Below are 20,659 nucleotides of genomic sequence, written 5' to 3' on the forward strand. Positions count from 1 at the left end.
TCAAATCAGTATCTTGTTTTTGTTTTCTGGTCCAATTCACGACAATGTCTCTTCAAAGTCCGGATGCTTATTGTAATCAGATGATTCTCAGCTAAAGGCACGAGTGATTGATCTGGTTTCCACTGCAGGCATAATGTGGCGAGCGGCGGCGTCTGTCCTCAGATGAGGTCGATCCAACCTTTCAAAGCAGTTTTATTCTGTTAAATGTGAGATATATAAATATAAAAAAAAATGTTGGGCCCTAATATGCAATTATTCTAATAATATATTACAGTTACTAACAAAGAAAGCTTTACAATCCAACACAAGTGTTCCAGGTTCTGATGGTATCTATATATCTTATGTACTGTGAGCTTTTTTATAAAACGTGAAATATTCTACCAAATGTACCGTCATCTTTTGAAGAAGCCGTTTGTGTCCTTCCCGTCGCTGCAGGTCCTTTAGTTGCTGGGCGGACCAAAGACTTTGTGCAGAGGATTTTGGCGGCCAGCGCAGGCGGTCAGATCCAGCGCAAAGAGCCGCCGCGGGGAGGCGATGAGGCAGCGGGCTAAACTCACCTGGCATACCCGCCCTCCTCCCTTTGTCCACGCCTTCGCCTCCCAGCACCACCAACCAAGCAACCTGACCTGACCGAGCTCCTCTACACCTCCTCCACCCTCATGATGTACACTTTCAAATAAGAGATGAAGAGGAGGAGGAGGAGGAGGAGGAGGAGGAGGAGGAGCTCTGTCTCTGCAGGCTGCACCCTAACCACCACCAGGCCAGAGCTGTGTGTGTGTGTGTGTGTGTGTGTGTGTGTGTGTGTGTGTGTGTGTGTGTGTGTGTGTGTGTGTGTGTGTGTGTGTGTGTGTGTGTGTGTGTGTGTGTGTGTGTGTGTGTGTGTGTGTGTGTGTGTGTGTGTGTGTGTGTGTGTGTGTGTGTACATACTGTATAAATGTTCCTCTCCCTCTGTGTGCTGTATTTGTATCCCAGTGTGCCTATGAATAGACATTGCACTGTTTTGTAGATGGTCTTAGTCGTCGGCAGGGGGCCGGTAGTGAGGCGAGGGCGAGGGGGCACTTGAGGATAGAGGAAGTGCTCAAATGAGGAAGTGGGAGGAGCGCGCAGGCCTGGAAGACAAAGAAGCGGGTGTGTGCTTTTTTGTTCCTTTGGCCGGGCTCCTATAGAAGCACTTCATACCATTCGGATTGCATCAGCGACATGTCAGTAACGAGTGACGGAGTCCTGATGCCCCACCAGCTGTTGATGGAAACAACAGCGTGTTTGTTGTGGAGCTTTAATACCCACACCCTCCAACTTAACTCCCCTTCACCCCATCAAAATGTAAGCAAAGTAAAAAAAAAAAAAAAAAGAAAGAGAAAACTGCACCTTAATTCAAACTGACCAAAGATACTGCGGAAGCACTCGGACACCAACGCCTCTCTTCAGACGCTGCCAGCCATGAACACGTCGTCATGTTTTGGAAAGTGAGGGTTAAGTGATTTTTGATTGTCGTCATGTTTACCCGCATGCATCCTTAAAGGATGACGTTACTGAACTTTTAATTCCTTTCACCTAAATGCACTACTACCATGGACCTGAGAGAGCGAGGAGTGACGGACAGGAAGTGACTCTTGTGTCAGCCGTTTAGCTCTGCGGCCTGCTGCCCTTCAGCTCCTCTGCAGTGGAAGTGTCCTCAAAGTCTTCCCCAAGCCCTCTCCTCAACCCCTGACCTGATTATGTAGCGCACCTTCCTGAAGACAAATAGAGAACAACACTTGTCGATCTATAAAGCAAATAAGTTTAATGTGTTTTTTTATTATGATTTTGTTGTTATTTGGCCACAGTGTTTTTGAAATCTGCCTTTCTTCTGTGGTCTTTGCTGAAGCTGTAGACCGACCTGTCCAAGGTCTCTAAATGTTGTTGGACATAAAAAAAGTCAAGGACCCTTTGAATTGCACTGTGGTGAGAGCAACTAAGCACCTTTGAAGAGGGCTTCAGATCCTCCGAGAGAAAAGAAACTCTTTTTGTCTAAAGACAGATATTGATTGAGAGGCTTGTTGTGGGCGCTCAGCACTTTGTGACGTCTGTTTGTTTCAGTATGGTGCTACCGTATGATGAGAAAGAAAGCAATGCAAACCTGAGCGGAGGCATCGGGCAGTAACTGCTGACTGGGTTTTGGCCTGCGAGCTTGGACTGTTGTAATAGGCAGTTTGTTTGCATAATGACGCCTTTCTGAAGTGCCTGGAGCTTAAAGCCACAGGGACCTGTGTTATTATGCCTGATCTTAAACCCCATTACAAGGTAAAACGTTACCCGTGACTACTGCTCCTAGCTCGGCCTCACTTTACTTACTTGGAAGAAAGAAAGACAAAGCTGCAGGCCTGTGTTGGGTCCTGACACACATTCAGCCAAAAAAAGGCAACCAAAATATTTTCCTTCAGATTAAAACCTATACATGGAAACAGAAGCTGGCACCGGTTTCTTTTAAACGTCAACTTTGGGAAATATGTGTAGAGGACAGGCTGTTGGCTGAGCTACCCCCTTTTGTTTTTCAACCTTGACTCCTATCTGGGCTGCGTTCCAAAGCTGCTGCTCTATAGCGCACAGTTTCCCTCCTATGGAAACTCCATTTCCTGTCTCTCAACCAGGAGAGAAGCAGTGAACCTTAAACTCTTCACCTCCTTAAGGTCTCGCTCGTGGTCATTTTTGAAAGCTGTGGACACAACAGTTTAGGGCAGTTTGTCTTGTTTCCGCATCCTTTTTGACTCTGGGGAATGTTGCTCATGGTCGCACGAGTAGAGAACTGTGCTGCAGACAGAGGACTCCTGTCGTTCAGCTGGAGGTCTGCTGCGGGTGAGCAGAGCTTCAGGCTTTGATAAAGGGAGAGTCCGGATGTTTTAAAGTGGGTTGTATGAGGTACTTATCCACAGTCGGCACGCCTCCAGTTTGGAGAAGCAGACAGAAGAACCAGCACAGAAGATAAACGATGTCCTGCTGTGGACGAGAGCAGCAGGAAAACGTATTCTAGACACCTAAAAGAAAGACCTAATAAAATCAATATCAGTTACAGTGTTCACTATATTTAGAATGTTTTCACAGCTTCACCTTGCTGTCAGACGGCCCTTCTGTCGGAGAACTGAAGCCGTTATCTTTGTTCTCTCCGCAGCCAAAACTCCATTCACAAAAACAGTCATTTCACTTCACAGAACACGGATGTCGCTGCTCTCCCGCTGCCTCGACCGGTTAGTGTGTGTTAATGTGAGACTTTGGTTAATTCAGGAGTGGCTTTGAAGAGCTCATGGATAACGGCTTCAGTTCCCGACAGAAAGGGCCGTCTGACAGCAAGGTAAAGCAGCATATTCTAAATATAGTGAATATTTAAACTGATATTAGATTATTTGGTGGGCCTTTCTTTTAGATGTCTAAAATGTGTTTGGCTGCTGCTTCGTCCACAGCAGTTCATTGCTTTTCTTCTGTGCCGACGGCCATCTACTGTGTAACGCACTCATACAGGTCCACTTCAAAACATCCGGACTATCCCTTTAAAACATCACCAGAGAAACCTGGTCGGGTTTTCATCTGATGATTGATCTTCTGATGAAGAAAACACTCCTTCTGTTTGGTTAAAGTTGCACTTTGCACCCTTTCTGCTGCTGAGAAGGAAGTTCTTACCTCCTTCCACTTTCTCTGGAGGCTCTGGAGGCTCGGGAAGCCGGCGGCGCCGCCAGTCCCGTCACATGCCTTCACGCAACAACAAACAGAAAGAGAGGAACCGGCAGAAAACACCTGTACATATCCGTAAAGACTCAAATGTTCCCGTCTGTCACGTCGGAGGAGGATAAAGGTCTTTGGGTTTAAGAGGGATTCCACTTAATGCAGAAGTTTGTCCTGATGTTTTCCTTCCTCCAAAGTGGTGTTATGTAACAACACGCCATCTGCTGTGTGCATGCTTCTATATGCCAAAAACTGAGCTGAAGAGAAAAACTGTTTTCACAGTGAATTCCTGCAACAGATCCAAACAAAAAGACAAGACATGACTTTAGCAACTAGTGAGCTCGCAAAGGCTCGGATTGATACTGTAGCATTGTTCCTCTGTAAAGAAGCATTTCTGTATCATGGAATATCCCTTTAACAAGCTTTAATGGGGGAGTGGCCAGTTTTGGCAAGGCCACTTGTCTCTGCTCACATTCCTGACTCACTTTCCCAGAAAGCTTCTGTTGCTGTGTACCTGGAAGCAGGAGGGGGAAACTGGAATAACCCAAAGATGTCTTGATGTTTGGTCACGTCTCTGTAGCCGCGTTCATTATGGTCATTACAGGGTGAACCAAGGAACTGCTGCGCTCTAAAGAATACAGAACTCATGCTCTCACATTTAGCCAAGTCTGACCTAATATGGAGAATGACTTTGCATAAAGTGGCCAATTGTTATCCGAGCTTCTTCCTCGTTGGGCGTCAGAGGTGGTGCTCATGTGCTCGGGGAGAGAGACTCTCTCTGTCCTCGTAGTGAAAGCTGGATCCTCAGCTGTTGGGCAGACAGTGACAGACGGAAGAGATTTAACTCGCCAAGGTCCTTCGGTGTCTCGTGGTTAAGTCGAGCTGCTGATGAAGTTTATAATGCTTTGACTCAAGTCTGGTAGCGTTTGACTGTCACCCACATGAGGAGGACGAGCGTTCTTCTGTGTGTGGCTTTAGTGCTGAGCGTGGTGTTCCCAGGGTCCTTTGTTTTCGGGGTCCTTTATGTAAGATATCAGTACGGGCTATCTTCGTAAATAAAATGGCAAAAGAACGACGGGAGAGACGTCGACGTCTCAAGTCAAGAAAACTGTTTTGTCCGCATCTTTGAGGAACATGAAGGCTGTAAGCTGTAGGTGGGAGAATTACATATCGACCCGGGGAAACGTATATTGAACATCGCTGAGAGCATAAGCTCTTTGAAGAGTCGGGGAACAAAGGACAGTGGGAACATAGATACGCTCTGTTGTGGCTTCATGCCGATGTCCACCAATGAAATAAACTTGCTAAAGACACTCATGTCTGTGCAGTAAATGTGCAGCTACAGCCAGTAATCGGTTGTAATCAGTATGAAAGATTAGAAACTGGAGGTAACGGCATCTGGCTCCTCTAAAGCTCACTTACTAACACCTGTTGAGCTTCTGGTAGTTCTCTGCAGGACGTAGTGTTGGCGAGCTTTGGAGGCTGTTTCCAGTCTTTATTCTCAGCCGACCGTCTGATGAGCAAGAACAAGAATAAGCAAATTTCCCAAAATGTCCGAAGTATTCCTATAATGAAGCACTTTTATTTGTTACTACGACTGTTGGTGTTTAGTTCACTGCTTCTGCCGTGTCTGTGAAGCGGGAGGAGCCGCTGTAGTGCAGTGATTGAAACGAGCGCCGCCACAAAGAAGCTTTGACCACATGGATCCGAAACGAGCTGCGTGTGTGATGCATCCGGGAGACATCTGGGGTTAGTCCGTCAGCAGTGCATGTGGACGACACACAACTGTTGCTAATCGAACAATCATTCAAGTCATAAACAAAAGAAGCTGTTTCCAGTTCTTACATCATTATGAGTTAAATATCTTTGAGTGCTTAATCAAAAACAAGCACTTTGAAACATGTTCCCTACATGTTGCACACTCCACCCTGAGAGATACATTGATTGTTAGTTGCACCTTAATTGGCTGGAAATGTTTACCAGCGTCCCTCCATGTTTGTTGGGTTAGATGTCCAAAGTCTAAAGAGAAGTCCCTGCGTGTTAAACACCACGTTGAGTAAGACATGGAGGAGCTGACGGCCTCTGTCCTTCACCACCTCTCATGTGAGCGCACTGTGGACCGGCGGGCTCAATAGACCCATCAGTAAGCCTACACTGGTGGGACGCTGCTGACCTCCGGCTGCCCGTCCCCACTCTGCCCCAGCGCTCACATTGTCTGAGACATTGTCGTGCTTCTCCAGTTTCAAAGGCGCCGGGCCTCCGGGCAGAGGAGGCCGGGGGAAGCGGCACTTATCCGGGGCCTCGGAATAGTTTATCCGAAACCTCTTAATCCCCGCCTCCTCCGCCCCCTCTGTCACTCTGACAGCTGCGGCTCGCCGCTGCATCTTGATGCACTCGTCTCCTTTGTCGCTGACCTGGAAAGCTCCATCTGGGAAGAAGCCTGATGGAGGAATGAGTCGAGTCCTTCTCTCAGTGAAGCCTCTCGCGTCTCATCGCTGCAGACGAGTCATGAAACTGAGCTTCTGCTTTTGGGAAATATCTAAATCTCTGGCGATCATTCAAAAACATTCTTTAAAGATCCTGGAAACTTTAAAATTATGTTTGTGCTTCATCTACAAACAACAAGCACAGTTCCAACTTGGACCCTGAATAATGTTCGGATCCAAACCGACAAGAGGAATGAACTATTTGAATACTTTACAAACTGCAGGAAGCTAACATGAAGCGAACATGAAGCTAACATGAAGCTAACATGAAGCTAACATGAAGCTAACATGAAGCTAACTTGATGAGTGACATGTTGCTTTTAATTTAAGCAGCCAGACACGGTAGTTTTCATTAGATGAGAAGATCGATACCTTTTCTCACGTGTGTTAAATGTGAAGCATGTTGTTACATGTTCTGCACGCTGCGAACGTCTCCCAAGTGGAGAAAAGGTTCAGTTTTGTTTGCCGAGATTTGGAACTCGGATGCTCGGCTCTGTATGTCGGATGAGACGTGAGGCACTTTGTGGCTTTAACCAAAACCAAGTCAGTCGTTCCTGTCGGGATCAGAGGCCGGCTGAGGACAACAAGTAAAACCCACGATGTCTCGTTAGAAATCAAATGACACTTTGGTATTCAACGAAGACTTCCTGTGGAGAGTGAATAATCACCCTCCCCCCCGCTGGTTCTTTAATCCGTGTGAAAACATGTTGGATGACGGGAGGGAAGGAAAATCAAGAGCAAACATTCCACATGTGACATAATGTACAGCAACCTTCCTCCTCTTCCCCCTTCTGTCCGTCTCTGCGTAACCACAATACTACAGTAATACTGCGGACCTGTTAACACATTAACGCATCTTTATGTAAAACTCCTTCGTCAGTAAGTAACCTTTAAGAAAATAGTAAAAAATACAAGAAGTGCCGTACAAATAGAAGCCTAATATTTTTTGTCTTGGTTTTGTGTGAGTGTACTGTACACCTGTATAATGTATATTTTAATATTTATATGCAGCTGTTGTATTAAAAGTATATTTTTAAAATAAAAATGGGGCTGTGCATCTTTAACATTTAGAAAAGAGATTTGCTGTTTGGTGACTTTTTATTCGACAGTTATTCGTGAAGGTAAAACTCTTTAAAGCTTCTTCATCATCAGTAACTGACTGTGTGAGCAGCTCATCACATGTTGCAGGACGGATGCTGCACAGCGCCGCCAGCAGGTCGCACACAGTCACTGCATCACTTCTGGAAGTAGCTTATTAAAAATAAAAACTTGATCCTGAAGGAATGAAAGCAAAGAGTTTTGCCTGTGTGAGTTCTGGCGTGCTCTGGCAATGACTGTGTTCCAGGCTGGCACTGATTCACCGCAGGATCCCAGTCACACCATGTTTTGTGCAGACAAGTTGCCAACTGCCTCAGTCTCCTGACTGTTCAGCCCTCAGTGCTGTCTTACAGGAGAGCAGCTGCTCCTCAGCTTGTGTGTTGTTAGACACGTTCAGGACCAAACACAATTTTAAAGGTTCAGTTCACACAAATAGTTTTTCTTTCACCTGGTTTCAGATCATGTGGATTAGTTTGTTTTATTTGCCCAAATTTGAGAAAATCCATTAAATTGCCTGCAGTCAGAGGTGTAAAGTAAAGGCCAACCCTCCTCCACCCTCCCCAAGGCTCAGCCTCCCCTCCCCCCCCCAAGGCTCAGCACTCACAGACTCCAGACGGGTTTCATTACAAAAAGGATCCTTTATTGGATTGGAATCGTTTCTATTCACCTTGATCTTAAAAAGGTTATTTAAAAAGCATCAAAGTGTCCCCGTCAGTGAATTACTGTGTAACATTGCACAACGCCCAGTTCTGGTCCGAGTCAGGAGTCAAAGCATCAGAGGAAAACCACAGCGGGATGAATCTGCGTCGGAAGTGGCACAGAAGCGACTCTGACTCCTGCATGCTGTAAACTCCTGCCGCTGGTTCAGTTAGAGGGAAAAGTCTTTGTGAAGACGAGGAGACGAAGGTTACAAACACACACCGACGTGTTTGTGTGAGGACGAGTAGAAAAGAAAGGAGAGCAGGTGTGTAGAGAACAAGTGGAACCACAGCTCTTCTTACAGCCATGGAGTCACCATTGAGTTTGATGCCCCGCTCACTGAAATCAACAACAAAATTAGAATTTGACATTGAAAGAAACTCTGTGGGATCAACACGTTATCTAACTTCTCACGAAGTTTCGCACGATGCTCCTCGAACACACGTTTGCACAGTCATGGTTTGCTGTAGCAGTCTGTCAGCACTCAACACGATGGCTTCACTTCCAGCAGCTGCACAAAGGGTTTAAAATCCCCTCGTTCTGCAGGGTCAGGCTTTATCCTCGTACATGGCTTTAAAAGGAGGTCATTGTGAAAACCATACTACATGTTCAACACACGTGATCTTCCACCCTCGTGGAGTTATTGCATTCACAGATCAGACATCTGTTTAAAGTCAGGTCTGCGGGGCCGGCGTCTGCTTTCAGCTCCTTCATGCAAACAGTTCTCTGATAAACATCGGAGCTGGACGAAGGTCTCGATGGGACAATAGTGGCAGACGAGTACCAAAGCCCGATCTGAGGCCGGAGCAGACGTCTGCAGCTGACATCATCCCGCCGGGACATACGGGGGTGTAGAGGGAACGCAGAGTACCGCTGCACTCGCCGTGAGATCACCTCGCACTCAAGTGCAACGTTCTTGCAGCTTCTTCACCTTTGCTTTTGTTTGCAGGTGTGAAAGTTCAGATCCGTCACCGAAGGGGAAGGGACACACACACACACACACACACACACACACACACACACACACACACACACACACACACACACACACACACACACACACACACACACACACACACACTTTAACGAGCCTGAAACAAAGGTGTTGAGTGGAAGGTGTTACCTGCACAGGTGTGTTCAGCTCTACATGTGCCGGAAACTAATCAAACATTTTAAAGTTTAAATTATAATTATGAAGAAGACGTCTTCAGAATGATGACTCCATCTGCGTTGATTCCCTGTGAGCCTCGCTTTCATTAAGCAGTCCTGGTCACCTGCGGGTACGACCCCCCCCCCCCCCCCCTTACAGCTAAAACAAAACGCATTACGTTTCAGAAGTCACCATTATCGCCGTCAACTGTTGCACGAGGGAGAGACGGCCCAGAGGAGAGCAACTAAACCAGATTAGGATTCATTCTCCGCTGAAGATTAAGGTCGACGCTGTACATCCTCGTTGGCCAAGTCACAGGTTCCTCACCTGTCCTCCGTACTCACACTCATCAGTTCAGGTGTTCCAGTCACGGAGGACGCGAGACCCCCGCAGGTTGTCGGAAGACGTCTCAGGGGAGGAGGGTCTCTCCCTCTTCGACCCAGAGGAGGTTCAGGGTCTCGGCCTGCCGCTGCTCCCGCTGGTGGATCCTCCGCAGGCGCAGGATGTAGAGCAGGATGGCCAGCACCACGACCAGGATGCAGAGCGAGAACAGGTGGTGGTTGTAGACGAAGGAGGCACGCAGCCAGCTGGGGTGGCTCTGCCGCAGTGTTTCCTGCTGCAAGTCCCTGGACGCGGCAGGTGACAGGAAAACAAAGACGTCCGCTTACAGTAGATGTATTTAGATGATGCTCTGAATAACTAATGAACAGGACAACATGCAGGCTGGTGGGGGCTCAGGATGAGTTTTGTATTCAGCCAATCACATCTACTCTACTAAATTATCTATTTAGTGTGTGTGTGTGTGTGTGTGTGTGTGTGTGTGTGTGTTACCTGAGAGGCAGGAAGCGGGTTTTAAACAGGATGGCTCCCAGAGTCCACTGGACCTCTTTGTCATAAACCAGCTGAGCTGTTTTCAGACTCGGGTAGTCGGTGGGGAAACGAAAGCCGGAGTGCAACACCTCGTACATCCAGGCCGACTTGAAGCACTGATACCTGCGTGAACAAGCGCAGAAAGAGGGGGGGGGGGGGCGCTAAAGAAGGTGAATATCACAGCTTCTGAGGTGTTGCAGCTGCAAGTTTGTGTTTTTGGAGTTTTGTATTTTGCATATTAAACCTGCAAACATGTTAAAATATAAAGTCTGGATAGATGAATACCGTGAGAGATGAGCTGGTTAAGTTCAAATCATTCATTCAGATTGACTCTTTGGTGCTCAACATAAACGTAGTCACTGCATCATTTACTCAGCGGTAACTTCACACGCAGACTGAAAGCCTTGTCAAGTGTTAATATGAAGCTTACTGCTTTATATTCAGAAAGAGAAAGACATGACTTGTTCTATAAGATTCATTAACTTTACAAACCTAAATCACACGAATACACAAAAATAACATACAAATTATTTTTAGAAGCCGTCTTGACGTGAGCCGCTCTGAACGGCTGCCGCAGGTGTGAAGTGTGAAGGTGCGAAGGTAGTTTTAATTGGTGACTTTGTGACTTGCTTTACAGCTCAAAACTAATCTGTAATCGTTAAAACAACAAGGTGTTGTAATCCTTGCAGGGCTTTCAATAAACAGTTCAATTTAAGGGACAATGTGCAGATCGGCGAGCGATGAACCTACTTGAGTCTGCTGATGTCGGCCTGCTGAGAGAACAGCTTGTTGTCCAGACGCTGCTTCAGAGTCGACCACTTGGTGGAGCAGTAGTCCTGCACGACAAACACAAACACCTGTTTTTATCTTTCTGGGAACAAACACAAGAAGTCAAATTCTATTTTCCAGAGAAACGAGCGATGAAAGAATACCATGGCGGCGACGGAGTACTTGTGACTGTCGTACTGTCCTCCCAGCCTCAGCACGTCCTCGGTGCAGTAGAAGAACTCGGAGAAGCCGTAGAACTCACTGTTGCTGAAGTTGATGGGAGCCTGAAGAGAAAGCAAATCTACATTAACTGATTCATCTGCACATTGTTTTTCTACATTAACTGATTCATGTGCACATTGTTTTCTACATTAACTGATTCATGTGCACATTGTTTTCTACATTAACTGATTCATCTGCACATTGTTTTCTACATTAACTGATTCATGTGCACATTGTTTTCTACATTAACTGATTCATGTGCACATTGTTTTCTACATTAACTGATTCATGTGCACATCGTTTTCTACATTAACTGATTCATGTGCACATTGTTTTCTACATTAACTGATTCATGTGCACATTGTTTTCTACATTAACTGATTCATGTGCACATTGTTTTCTACATTAACTGATTCATGTGCACATTGTTTTCTACATTAACCGATTCATGTGCACATTGTTTTCTACATTAACCGATTCATGTGCACATTGTTTTCTACATTAACTGATTCATGTGCACATTGTTTTCTACATTAACTGATTCATGTGCACATTGTTTTCTACATTAACTGATTCATGTGCACATTGTTTTCTACATTAACTGATTCATGTGCACATTGTTTTCTACATTAACTGATTCATGTGCACATTGTTTTCTACATTAACTGATTCATGTGCACATTGTTTTCTACATTAACTGATTCATGTGTACATTGTTTTCTACATTAACTGATCCATGTGCACATTGTTTTCTACATTAACTGATTCATCTGCACATTGTTTTCTACATTAACTGATTCATGTGCACATTGTTTTCTACATTAACTGATTCATGTGCACATTGTTTTCTACATTAACTGATTCATGTGTACATTGTTTTCTACATTAACTGATTCATCTGCACATTGTTTTCTACATTAACTGATTCATGTGCACATTGTTTTCTACATTAACTGATTCATGTGTACATTGTTTTCTACATTAACTGATTCATGTGCACATTGTTTTCTACATCAACTGATTCATGTGCACATTGTTTTCTACATTAACTGATTCATGTGCACATTGTTTTCTACATTAACTGATTCATGTGCACATTGTTTTCTACATTAACTGATTCATGTGCACATTGTTTTCTACATTAACTGATTCATGTGTACATTGTTTTCTACATTAACTGATTCATCTGCACATTGTTTTCTACATTAACTGATTCATGTGCACATTGTTTTCTACATTAACTGATTCATCTGCACATTTTTTTCTACATTAACTGATTCATGTGCACATTGTTTTCTACATTAACTGATTCATGTGCACATTGTTTTCTACATTAACTGATTCATGTGCACATTGTTTTCTACATTAACTGATTCATCTCCATTCCCTATAAACTGGTACCTGGTACACGCCCCCTGGGGACATGGTGCCGTTGTGGAGGCCCAGGAAGGGTCGCACAGCCTCCTGACACTGAGTCCAGTCGCCCTGACCCCTCAGGGTCAGCGTGTGGTTGTCCCTCACAACGGTGTCTGACAGGCTGACCGGCAGACAGGGGTCCAGGTACGGTTTGTCCTCAGTCAGGCCCGTCTGGGGGGTGAGAAACCTGGACAGACAGGAACATGAGGAGCATCAATGTGAGTCTAATGAGGTGCTATAGACCTCCTGCTTGGATTGCACTGAAAAGGTTCACGGTGCTTTACAGCACAAATGCTTTACCTAAAACAACGTGTGTGTGTGTGTGTGTGTGTGTGTGTGTGTGTGTGTGTGTCTGTGTCTGTACCTGTTCTTGGCCAGTGTGTTGTTGACCAGCTGGTCCTCGTAGCGCTGCCTGGCCATGTTTCCTCCGAAGCCGAGGAACGTGGTGACATAGACTCTGTAAACATGTTGTGTGTGCTCCACGTCACAGCCCAGATTAAACTCAGCGAGGACGCTCTTCCCTGCTTCCTCCTAAACACACACACACAAAATAAAAACGGTGTCTGTTGAATAAATAGAAATGCTCGGCTGCCTTTGTATTCTCACAAAACTTAGCAATTAAAGAATTGCATAAATGTAGTACATAAATAATGACACGATGGAGGGTGAGTACTTAACACAACTTGACTTGAAGTGGAGAATTAATGTCCATCAGTATTAATATCAGAGCTCTTTTAGGGGAAAAGGGAGGAAGGCCAAGAATAGGCCATGATGAGAGAGAGAGAGAAGAGAGAAGAGAGAGAGATGAGTAGAGAGATGAGAGAGAGAGAGAAAAATAGCGAAGAGAAAAAAGAGAGAGAGAGACAGAAGAGAGAGAGGAGAGAGAGAAACTGGAGAGAGATGAGAGAGAGAGAGATATAGAGGAGTAGAGAAAAAGATAAGAAGAGATAAAGAGAAAGAGAGAGAGAGAGAGAGAGAGAGGAAAGAGAGGAGAGAAATAGGATAGAGGAAAAAGAGAGTTTTTGGTCTGGGGTTTGGAGAGACGAGAGAGATAGTAAGAAAACGGAGAGAGAGAGAGAGGAGAGAAAAGAGAGAGAGAGAGAAAAGAGAGAGAGGAGAGAGAGAGAAGAGAGAGAGAGAGAGAGAGAGAGAGAGAGAGAGAGAGAGAGAGAGAGAGAGAAAAGAGAGAGAGAGAGAGAGAAAAAGAGAGAGAGGAGAGAGAAAAAGAGAGAGAGAGAGAGAGAGAGAGAGAGAGAGAGGGCAGGGCTGGGCAGGCAGAAGAGAGAGAGAGAGGGAGAGGGAGGGGAGAGAGGGAGAGAGAGAGAGAGAGAGAGAGAGAGATGAAAGATACAGAGAGAAAGCAAGCGGAAAGAGAGAGAGAGAGAGAGAGAAAGAAAGAGAGAGAAAGAAAGGGAGAAAGAAAGAGACAGAGAGGAAAGAAAGAGAAAGATGAGAGAAAGCAAGAAAGACAGAGGAGAAAATGCAAGAGAGAACAGAAAGAGAGAGGCGAGAGAAAGCAAGTAAAGACAGAGAGAAAGCAAGAGAAAGAGAGAGAAAGAAAGAGAACAGAGAGAAAAGCAAGAGAAAGAGAGAGAAAGAAAGAGAGAAAGAAAGAGACCGAGAGAAAAGGCAAGAGAAAGAGAGAGAGAGAGAAAGGGAGAAAGAAAGAGACAGAGAGGAAGAAAGAGAAAGAGGCGAGAGAGAAGCAAGAAAGACAGAGAGAAAAGCAAGAGAAAGAGAGAGAAGAAAGAGAGAAAGAAAGAGAGCGAGCGAGAGAGAAAGTCAAGAAAGAAGAGAGAAAAGCAAGAGAAAGAGGGAAATAAAGAGAGAAATAATAGATACATATAAAAAGAAGAGAAATAGATATAGAAGAAGAGACATAGATAAAAGCAAGAGAAGAGAGAGGAAAAGAAGAGACAGAGAGAAAAGCAAATGGAAAGAAAGGAGAGAGAGAAAGAAAGTAGAGAGAAAAGCAAGAGAAAGAGATATAAAGGAAATAGAGAGAGATAAATAAAAGATAAAGATCTATATATAAATCAATAAATACATATATAAAATCAATATAAATATATATATATAAATAAATATATAAATAAATATATATTCCAGACACTCAAATGAGAGAATTTGCTGCTTTTTGTGGTCACCACCACTGTTAACTGAGTTGTTGTTTTTTGTACATTTTGTCGCACAAAATTGTTTTAATTAATAAATTCTGTTTTATAAACCCAATGATTATTCAAGAACATAATCTGCAGATTAAATTGAGAATGAACATTACAACAGACGGTCTCCTGTAGTGACAGGTGTCTCTCTGCACTTCCTTACTTCTTGTGGTGAACTGAAGGTGATGGCGCTCGGCACCTCGTAGGCGATCTGCAGTGAAGCTCCACCCATATCCATGATGCCCACGGTGCGCCGCCTGCTGATTGGCTGCTGGTTCTGAGACCCTGTTGTCACCTCAACTGTGGCATCCTCTAAAAAAACAAGTCCTGATTTTATTATCACTATAAGTTCTCTTGTTTTTGCAAAAGAGTAATTAGTGTCACACCCACCGTCATCAGCGTGCTCAAAGCGGCCCAACACAAAGTTTATGCCAATCCACGCATACACTCCTTCAGGGTAGAGAGGCGACACCACATAGAGACGCACAACGGGAAGCCAGCAGTTAGGAAAGGGTTTGAATGTTGCAGTTAATATGTAGTGAAACCAGTACCAGTAAAACTTCCTACCTTCTTGTTTCCCAGAGATGACCTCAGCATGGGAGCTGGAAAACAGGAAGTCAAACTGCAGAGGAACATCGGTGACTAAATCATCCAAGATGTCCGCCTGCTGGCTGCACACAGAGACAAGAAACTCAAAACTACATTCCCAGCTTCCTTATGCACCGATAAAGATGAGGACAATAACACAGAAACATTTTAAATACACTGAGAAGGACTTTCTATAGATTATATCACTATATGCAATAAGCCCTTCATGAAGGTTATAATGTTATGTGTTTGTCGTAGAGACGATGCATTTGTGCTGCTGCAGAATCGTAATGCATGACACTGACAGGTGTTTCTGTTATTTTGTCCAACACATTTATGTCAATGAGTGCTGATAACAGAAACGCGTCTCTGTACGATGCGACGCAGAAACGCTACGAGCTGCAGCACAGAACACACAAGACGTTATAATGTGCATGAAGAGCGGATTCACTGCAGGACTGCTTCACGGTCACCTGAGTGCACACAGCTAATCATTAACTGTCCTGCCCACCTCTCCGGCAGCAGCCTCATGCCAGCAGTACACAGGATGTAGAGCGGCGTCTCTTTGTGCTTGTTCCGCGGGACATGAGCTGCAGCGAAGCTGAGGAGGGGGTGGAGGTAGTCGCTGGCCCGCGTTGGAGTGTTTGCCAGGGTGGAGATACCTGACAGAGACACACACACACACACACACACACACACACACACACACACACACACACACACACACACACACACACACACACACACACACACACACACACACACACACACACACACACACACACACACACACACACACACGTTTGTTTAACAGCGAATTGCAGACAAAATCTGCTGCAACCTTTGCAAAGGCAGTTCTCAGTCTGTCGGTGGAGATACTCAGATGGAGGTTTATTCTAATGAGCATGTGACGCAGGAAGGGAAGACACATCTGAAGGGCTTGTTGAATCCTGTTCTCGGACCGAGGCAGTTTGTGGGTTAGTCGGAGCTCCAGATACACAAATGTTTGTACACGTGCACTAAAAAAGTGAGTTTAAAAAAACAAATCACAAGGAGAAAAAGCAGCCAGGCCCATCGGTTGAGTTATAGTTATATTGTAACTGTGCAGGCTGCAGTCTGAACACAATGCAGGAGGAAAAGCTTCTTCCTTTCAAAGTTGTTGTAGTTTGTTGCGGGGTTCAAAGTGCCACGTAGCCTTTAGCTGCTGGAGCACAGCCAGCGTATCTAATCTGTCTGCAGAGAGATAGAACAAAGTCAACAGGACTGAACGCTCCTTTCTGCTGCAGCCACTAAATACTCAACAAAGTAACGTCATCAGAAACACTAATCGTGACATCTCAAAATGAAACAAGTAAATTAGCCAAACAGGGAATCTGATTGTAAACTCTATTTCCCATGAATGCTCCGTCCTTTCACACTCTGTCCTTCATTTGTTCTGGGGGAGAATGTGTGTGCGTCTCAGCGGCTCCATCGCACCACACAGACGAGGTTTCACATCATCTGCTGAACTTCTGCCCTTTTCAACACTTACTTAGATGCATGAGCTCGGCACATATTATTATGGTTGATGTTTTAGTTTTAAATGATTACAAAATGCTGAGGCTGCGTTTTGACTTGATTCTTGATCCAAAACTGATCCATTTTCTCTCCCAGAATGCACTGGGATGAATGCGTCTGCAACGCACAAAAGGAACTACTGTTGTCCGTAGAGGACAGAAGAAACATTCATGACTACAGAGTTTTGTTTGTGTGCAAGACTTTTTACATTAAGACCATCTTAATAGTTTCATAAAGATGAGAAGAACGAACTGATGACGTGACCTCCGCTTCTCACCGGGTTTGATCTTCTTGACGACTGGTTTGCGGTCGCGGTCCTTCATCTGTCGGATGTCCAGCAGGGTGTGGGGGTTCCCATTGTGGGGGGGCCAGTAGTACACAAACACCCGAGAGCCACTGCTGCCACAGTCCACCACGATGCCATAGTTCAGAGCCGGGTTGAGGACGTCGGTGGCCTCCATGGACTCTGCGATGGAGAGGTACCTGCAGGAGAACGAACACAAACATTATGAGGAGAAAAATATACTTTTGAACAATTAGTTGTTTATGTATTTAAAGCCACAATATGTAGTTTTCTGCAGGTTTTATTAGGAGCAAATCATCTGCAGGTCTCCTCAAAAACAAACCCGGGAAAAACACAGAATGAAACAGTTCAATGTTTAAAATCAGTGTTTCTCCGACGCTAACCTTTGCTCAGATCTTTCTCTGATAACTTAACACTAAAATCATTCATCCAGTTAAAGTACAGAGTTAAAACGACCAAGATCTCGAAAGTGTATCGTAAAAACGTGGCTTAAAGCTTAAAGCCACCAAATGAAACAGATCGTTACTAGATTACACAACTATATATATCCTTTCAGTGCATGTGTGATTAAAGACACTACAGAGTGCCTTTAACTCACACAGTAGTTTCTGTGTCTCTATCTGTACTTAACTAAAGAAAGCACCTGCAGTCAGTCTCACAATGTGACTCACTTTGAGCTGTCTGGCTTCAAAAACAACTGAGATAACAGAGAGAACAGAGATAACAGAGAGAACAGAGAGAACTGTTCTCTCAAAGCTTATCAGCCGGCTCCGTTCACCCAGAATTTTCGAGTTGAGCTCCGAATGTTTCCACGTTCACATGACAGGAAAGATTGAGAGAAAGCATCCAGTATGGTCTGATGTGTAAACTATATACAGCTAATACTTCTTTAATGATAAACTTGAAATTAATGTCATAACATGTCACAACACGTCACCTCACCCGGTGATATCAGTTATTTCTTTCTTTCTATCCCTGGTAAAAGAAAACCTGTAATGGCTGCGTAGATTACAGGTTCCCGTGTGTTTTACTGTAGAAAGAGGTTTTGTCTTCAGAATCTTGAAAAAGTAAAAGAACCAATGTCTATTCAAAAACCCTTTTGAATCTATCAGCTGTGGAACCACCGCTTGCTGTCCGCTGGGGACCCAAAACTAAACATTTGTACAGAAAACTTGCACTTTTACACAACTGTAAACTTTCAAGTCGTGTGATTCAAACTCTGGGCCAGACTGCCTTTCTGCACAGCTCCAGCACAACAACAACTAAAGATCAAGTTTGTGCAGAACCTTCAAGCTCGTTCTGACGTTCACTCACTTGTTGACTCGGTACCCGGGCCGTCGCTGTCCCGGGCCCCACAGCTGCCTCTGGTAGGTTCCAAGGAGGAGGAGTGCGGAGGTGATGAAGAGCAGCAGCAGCAGTCGCTGCCTGGGAGCACAGCCCAGAGACAGCAGGGACACGCTGCAGTACCAGGAGGCCGGCAGGCAGGAAAAGTGATTCGTGGAAGAACAGTGAAAATAAACGCTGTGGAGTTTGACATTTAAAACAGGATGTACGGTTATAAATAAGAGTGAGAGGGCACATCGTGAAGCGCCAAACATCAGCGCCAAACATCAGCGCCTCTCAAGGAGCCTCTTTCCCACATAGGACAGTCCAACAGCTGGCATCCACAAGTGTTACATTACCCTCTCTGTTAAAATAAAACTAAGAAGAAGAAGAAGAGAAAGAAGAAGAAGAAGAAGAAGAAGAAGAAGAAGAGACGAAGAGAAGACAAGAAGAAGAAGAGAAGAAGAAGAAGAAAAGAAGAAGAAGAAGAGAAGAAGAAGAAGAGAAAGAAGAAGAAGAAGAAGAAGAAAGAAGAAGAAGAAGAAGAAGAAGAAGAAGAAGAAGAAGAGAAGAAGAAGGGTGCTCTTATTATTTTAGGAACATGGCGGGCGAGGAGCCGCTTCTTCTACAGGTTTGAGAGATAAGTTATGTTTTTTCCGTGATCCACTTGAATCAGAAACACACATTCGATACTCAAATACGTCATCAGAGTCTTGTGATTGGTTCCCTCCCTCCACGTGAAAAGTATTTTTTACTTGCTTGTCCCGGCAATGTTTCTGCTTTCACAGAAATGTCAGGAGATCTTGAGGTGGGAAAGTGTCCGTACAGATTTCCCTGAATATTGACCTGTGCTCCCGTTCACACATGACCCCACGCCGGCAATGATCCTGAACATTTCAAAGATAGACTTCATGTGAGAAAGGGACTTTAGACGCTTACCTTGCCATATGTCCCGGTCGGCAAAAATACAAGATGTCACAGTCGTCACCTCATGGTGCCTGCAGTCTGATTAGGATCCCGTCCACAGTCGGGACTGTTCTTCTGCCGGAAGGGAAGAAGAGGGAGAGAATACTGATCAACAGCGTCTTTTAAGTTGCTCTGAAATTAAAGCAGGTGAAAAGAACACAGAAATATGGACACAACAAGCAATTTGAAGATGTCACTTTGAACTATTTTCACCGCTTTCTAACATTTTAAAGACCACACAATAACAACAGATTCAATAAATCCATTGGCAGTTTATTTACCGTGACAATAACCCCTAAATGCAGCTTTAACTATCATGGTACAGTGTATATTCAATAAGGTGCTATTTCTTTGTATTTATGTGACTTTGCAATTTCCCAATGGGATCAATAAATTAAATAATTTCTCTAATCTACACGTACAATGACCACAATGTACTTTATAGCATTCCTCTATCTCCTTATGGCATACAGATAAGATACTCTTTATTGATACCCATTAGGGAAATCGGGCTGTTACAGCAGCACAAGCACAGAAACACAGAAACATAGAGAAAGTAAATGTTATAAATACAAAGAAGCATATAACACTCAAATAAGAATATAATACAAAATAGAACTATACAGGATATATGGCTTAAATTGTAAATTATGATATAGTTATGGATATAAGATATAGTATAAAGGTGAAAATTAGTAATATTTAATAGTATATATATATATATATATATATATATATATATTTAATATATAGTACTGTAATATAACAGAGTTTTATATAAATTATAACACGGTATAGTATGGTCATAATAATGTAAAGTGTAGTATAATATATAATAAAGAAAAAATATTTAATAGAATAAATCCACATATATAAAGAGATATAAATAATGGCAGGTACAGGTACCTCTGTGTTATTTTTAAATTGTTTTATATGTAATATCACCCCGGATGTTCTCAACACAGGCCATCAGAAGATAAACTGGCTTATGTCCCAGTTATATAAGAGAAAAGCATCAAAATACAGAACAGCTGGCCTGCTGGGACAAACAACACACAAAGAATACATTTAATATATGTTCCACCTCAGCTACAACACACGCGACTGTTGTTTCTATCAATGTAAATGAAGTTAGCAACTAACCAGCTAACCCCTCCGGATTACTGTGTGTCCCTCTGCTGTCACTCCGACAGGAACATACCTAAAGAAGAGTTCCCGTCGCCATGACAGAAGAGTCGTCAGGGTGAGGGTTATTCCTCCAACACAAGAAGATATGTTCTTCTCTCGCTGCTCCACGGAGAGGGATTTAAAAAGAAGAAGAGGAGGCGAAGAAGAGGAAGCGGCAGGAAAT

At 44.0% G+C, this 20,659-nt stretch overlaps 2 protein-coding genes across 2 annotated transcripts in view; one reads left to right on the top strand and one right to left on the bottom strand.

Annotated features, from left to right (window-relative positions):
* The window catches only part of LOC115005473 (CREB3 regulatory factor-like), a 25,482-nt gene extending 18,223 nt beyond the window's left edge, over window positions 1-7,259 (top strand). Inside the window, exon 7 of the mRNA XM_029427298.1 lies at window positions 436-7,259. Within this exon, the coding sequence (XP_029283158.1) occupies window positions 436-551 (116 nt within the window). The 3' untranslated portion in view covers window positions 552-7,259. The remainder of the gene's footprint in view (window positions 1-435) is intronic.
* Window positions 7,260-7,898: 639 nt separating this feature from the next.
* On the bottom strand, window positions 7,899-19,208 carry LOC115005474 (ectonucleoside triphosphate diphosphohydrolase 7-like). Its single transcript, XM_029427299.1, has 13 exons — window positions 19,189-19,208; window positions 18,334-18,540; window positions 16,993-17,198; window positions 15,670-15,820; window positions 15,138-15,241; window positions 14,961-15,020; window positions 14,734-14,882; window positions 12,770-12,936; window positions 12,391-12,592; window positions 10,932-11,051; window positions 10,750-10,835; window positions 9,961-10,122; window positions 7,899-9,755 (listed from the first exon to the last, which is right to left on the bottom strand). The coding sequence occupies exons 1-13, from the start codon at window positions 19,206-19,208 to the stop codon at window positions 9,539-9,541; spliced, it is 1,851 nt and encodes a 616-aa protein (XP_029283159.1). The 3' UTR covers window positions 7,899-9,538.
* Window positions 19,209-20,659: the final 1,451 nt, after the last annotated feature.

This window comes from Cottoperca gobio, unplaced genomic scaffold (genome assembly GCF_900634415.1).
Source record: "Cottoperca gobio unplaced genomic scaffold, fCotGob3.1 fCotGob3_30arrow_ctg1, whole genome shotgun sequence".
NCBI lineage: Eukaryota > Metazoa > Chordata > Actinopteri > Perciformes > Bovichtidae > Cottoperca > Cottoperca gobio.

Excerpts from the sequence above, each read along its gene's own strand:
- LOC115005474 (XM_029427299.1), bottom strand. The coding sequence starts at position 19,208 with ATGTGTGAACGGGAGCACAG. Across the intron at positions 15,242-15,669 it reads ATGAGGCTGCTGCCGGAGAG|CCAGCAGGCGGACATCTTGG; the intron begins GTGGGCAGGACA and ends CTCTGTGTGCAG. Across the intron at positions 10,123-10,749 it reads GCCGACATCAGCAGACTCAA|GTATCAGTGCTTCAAGTCGG; the intron begins GTAGGTTCATCG and ends TTGTTCACGCAG.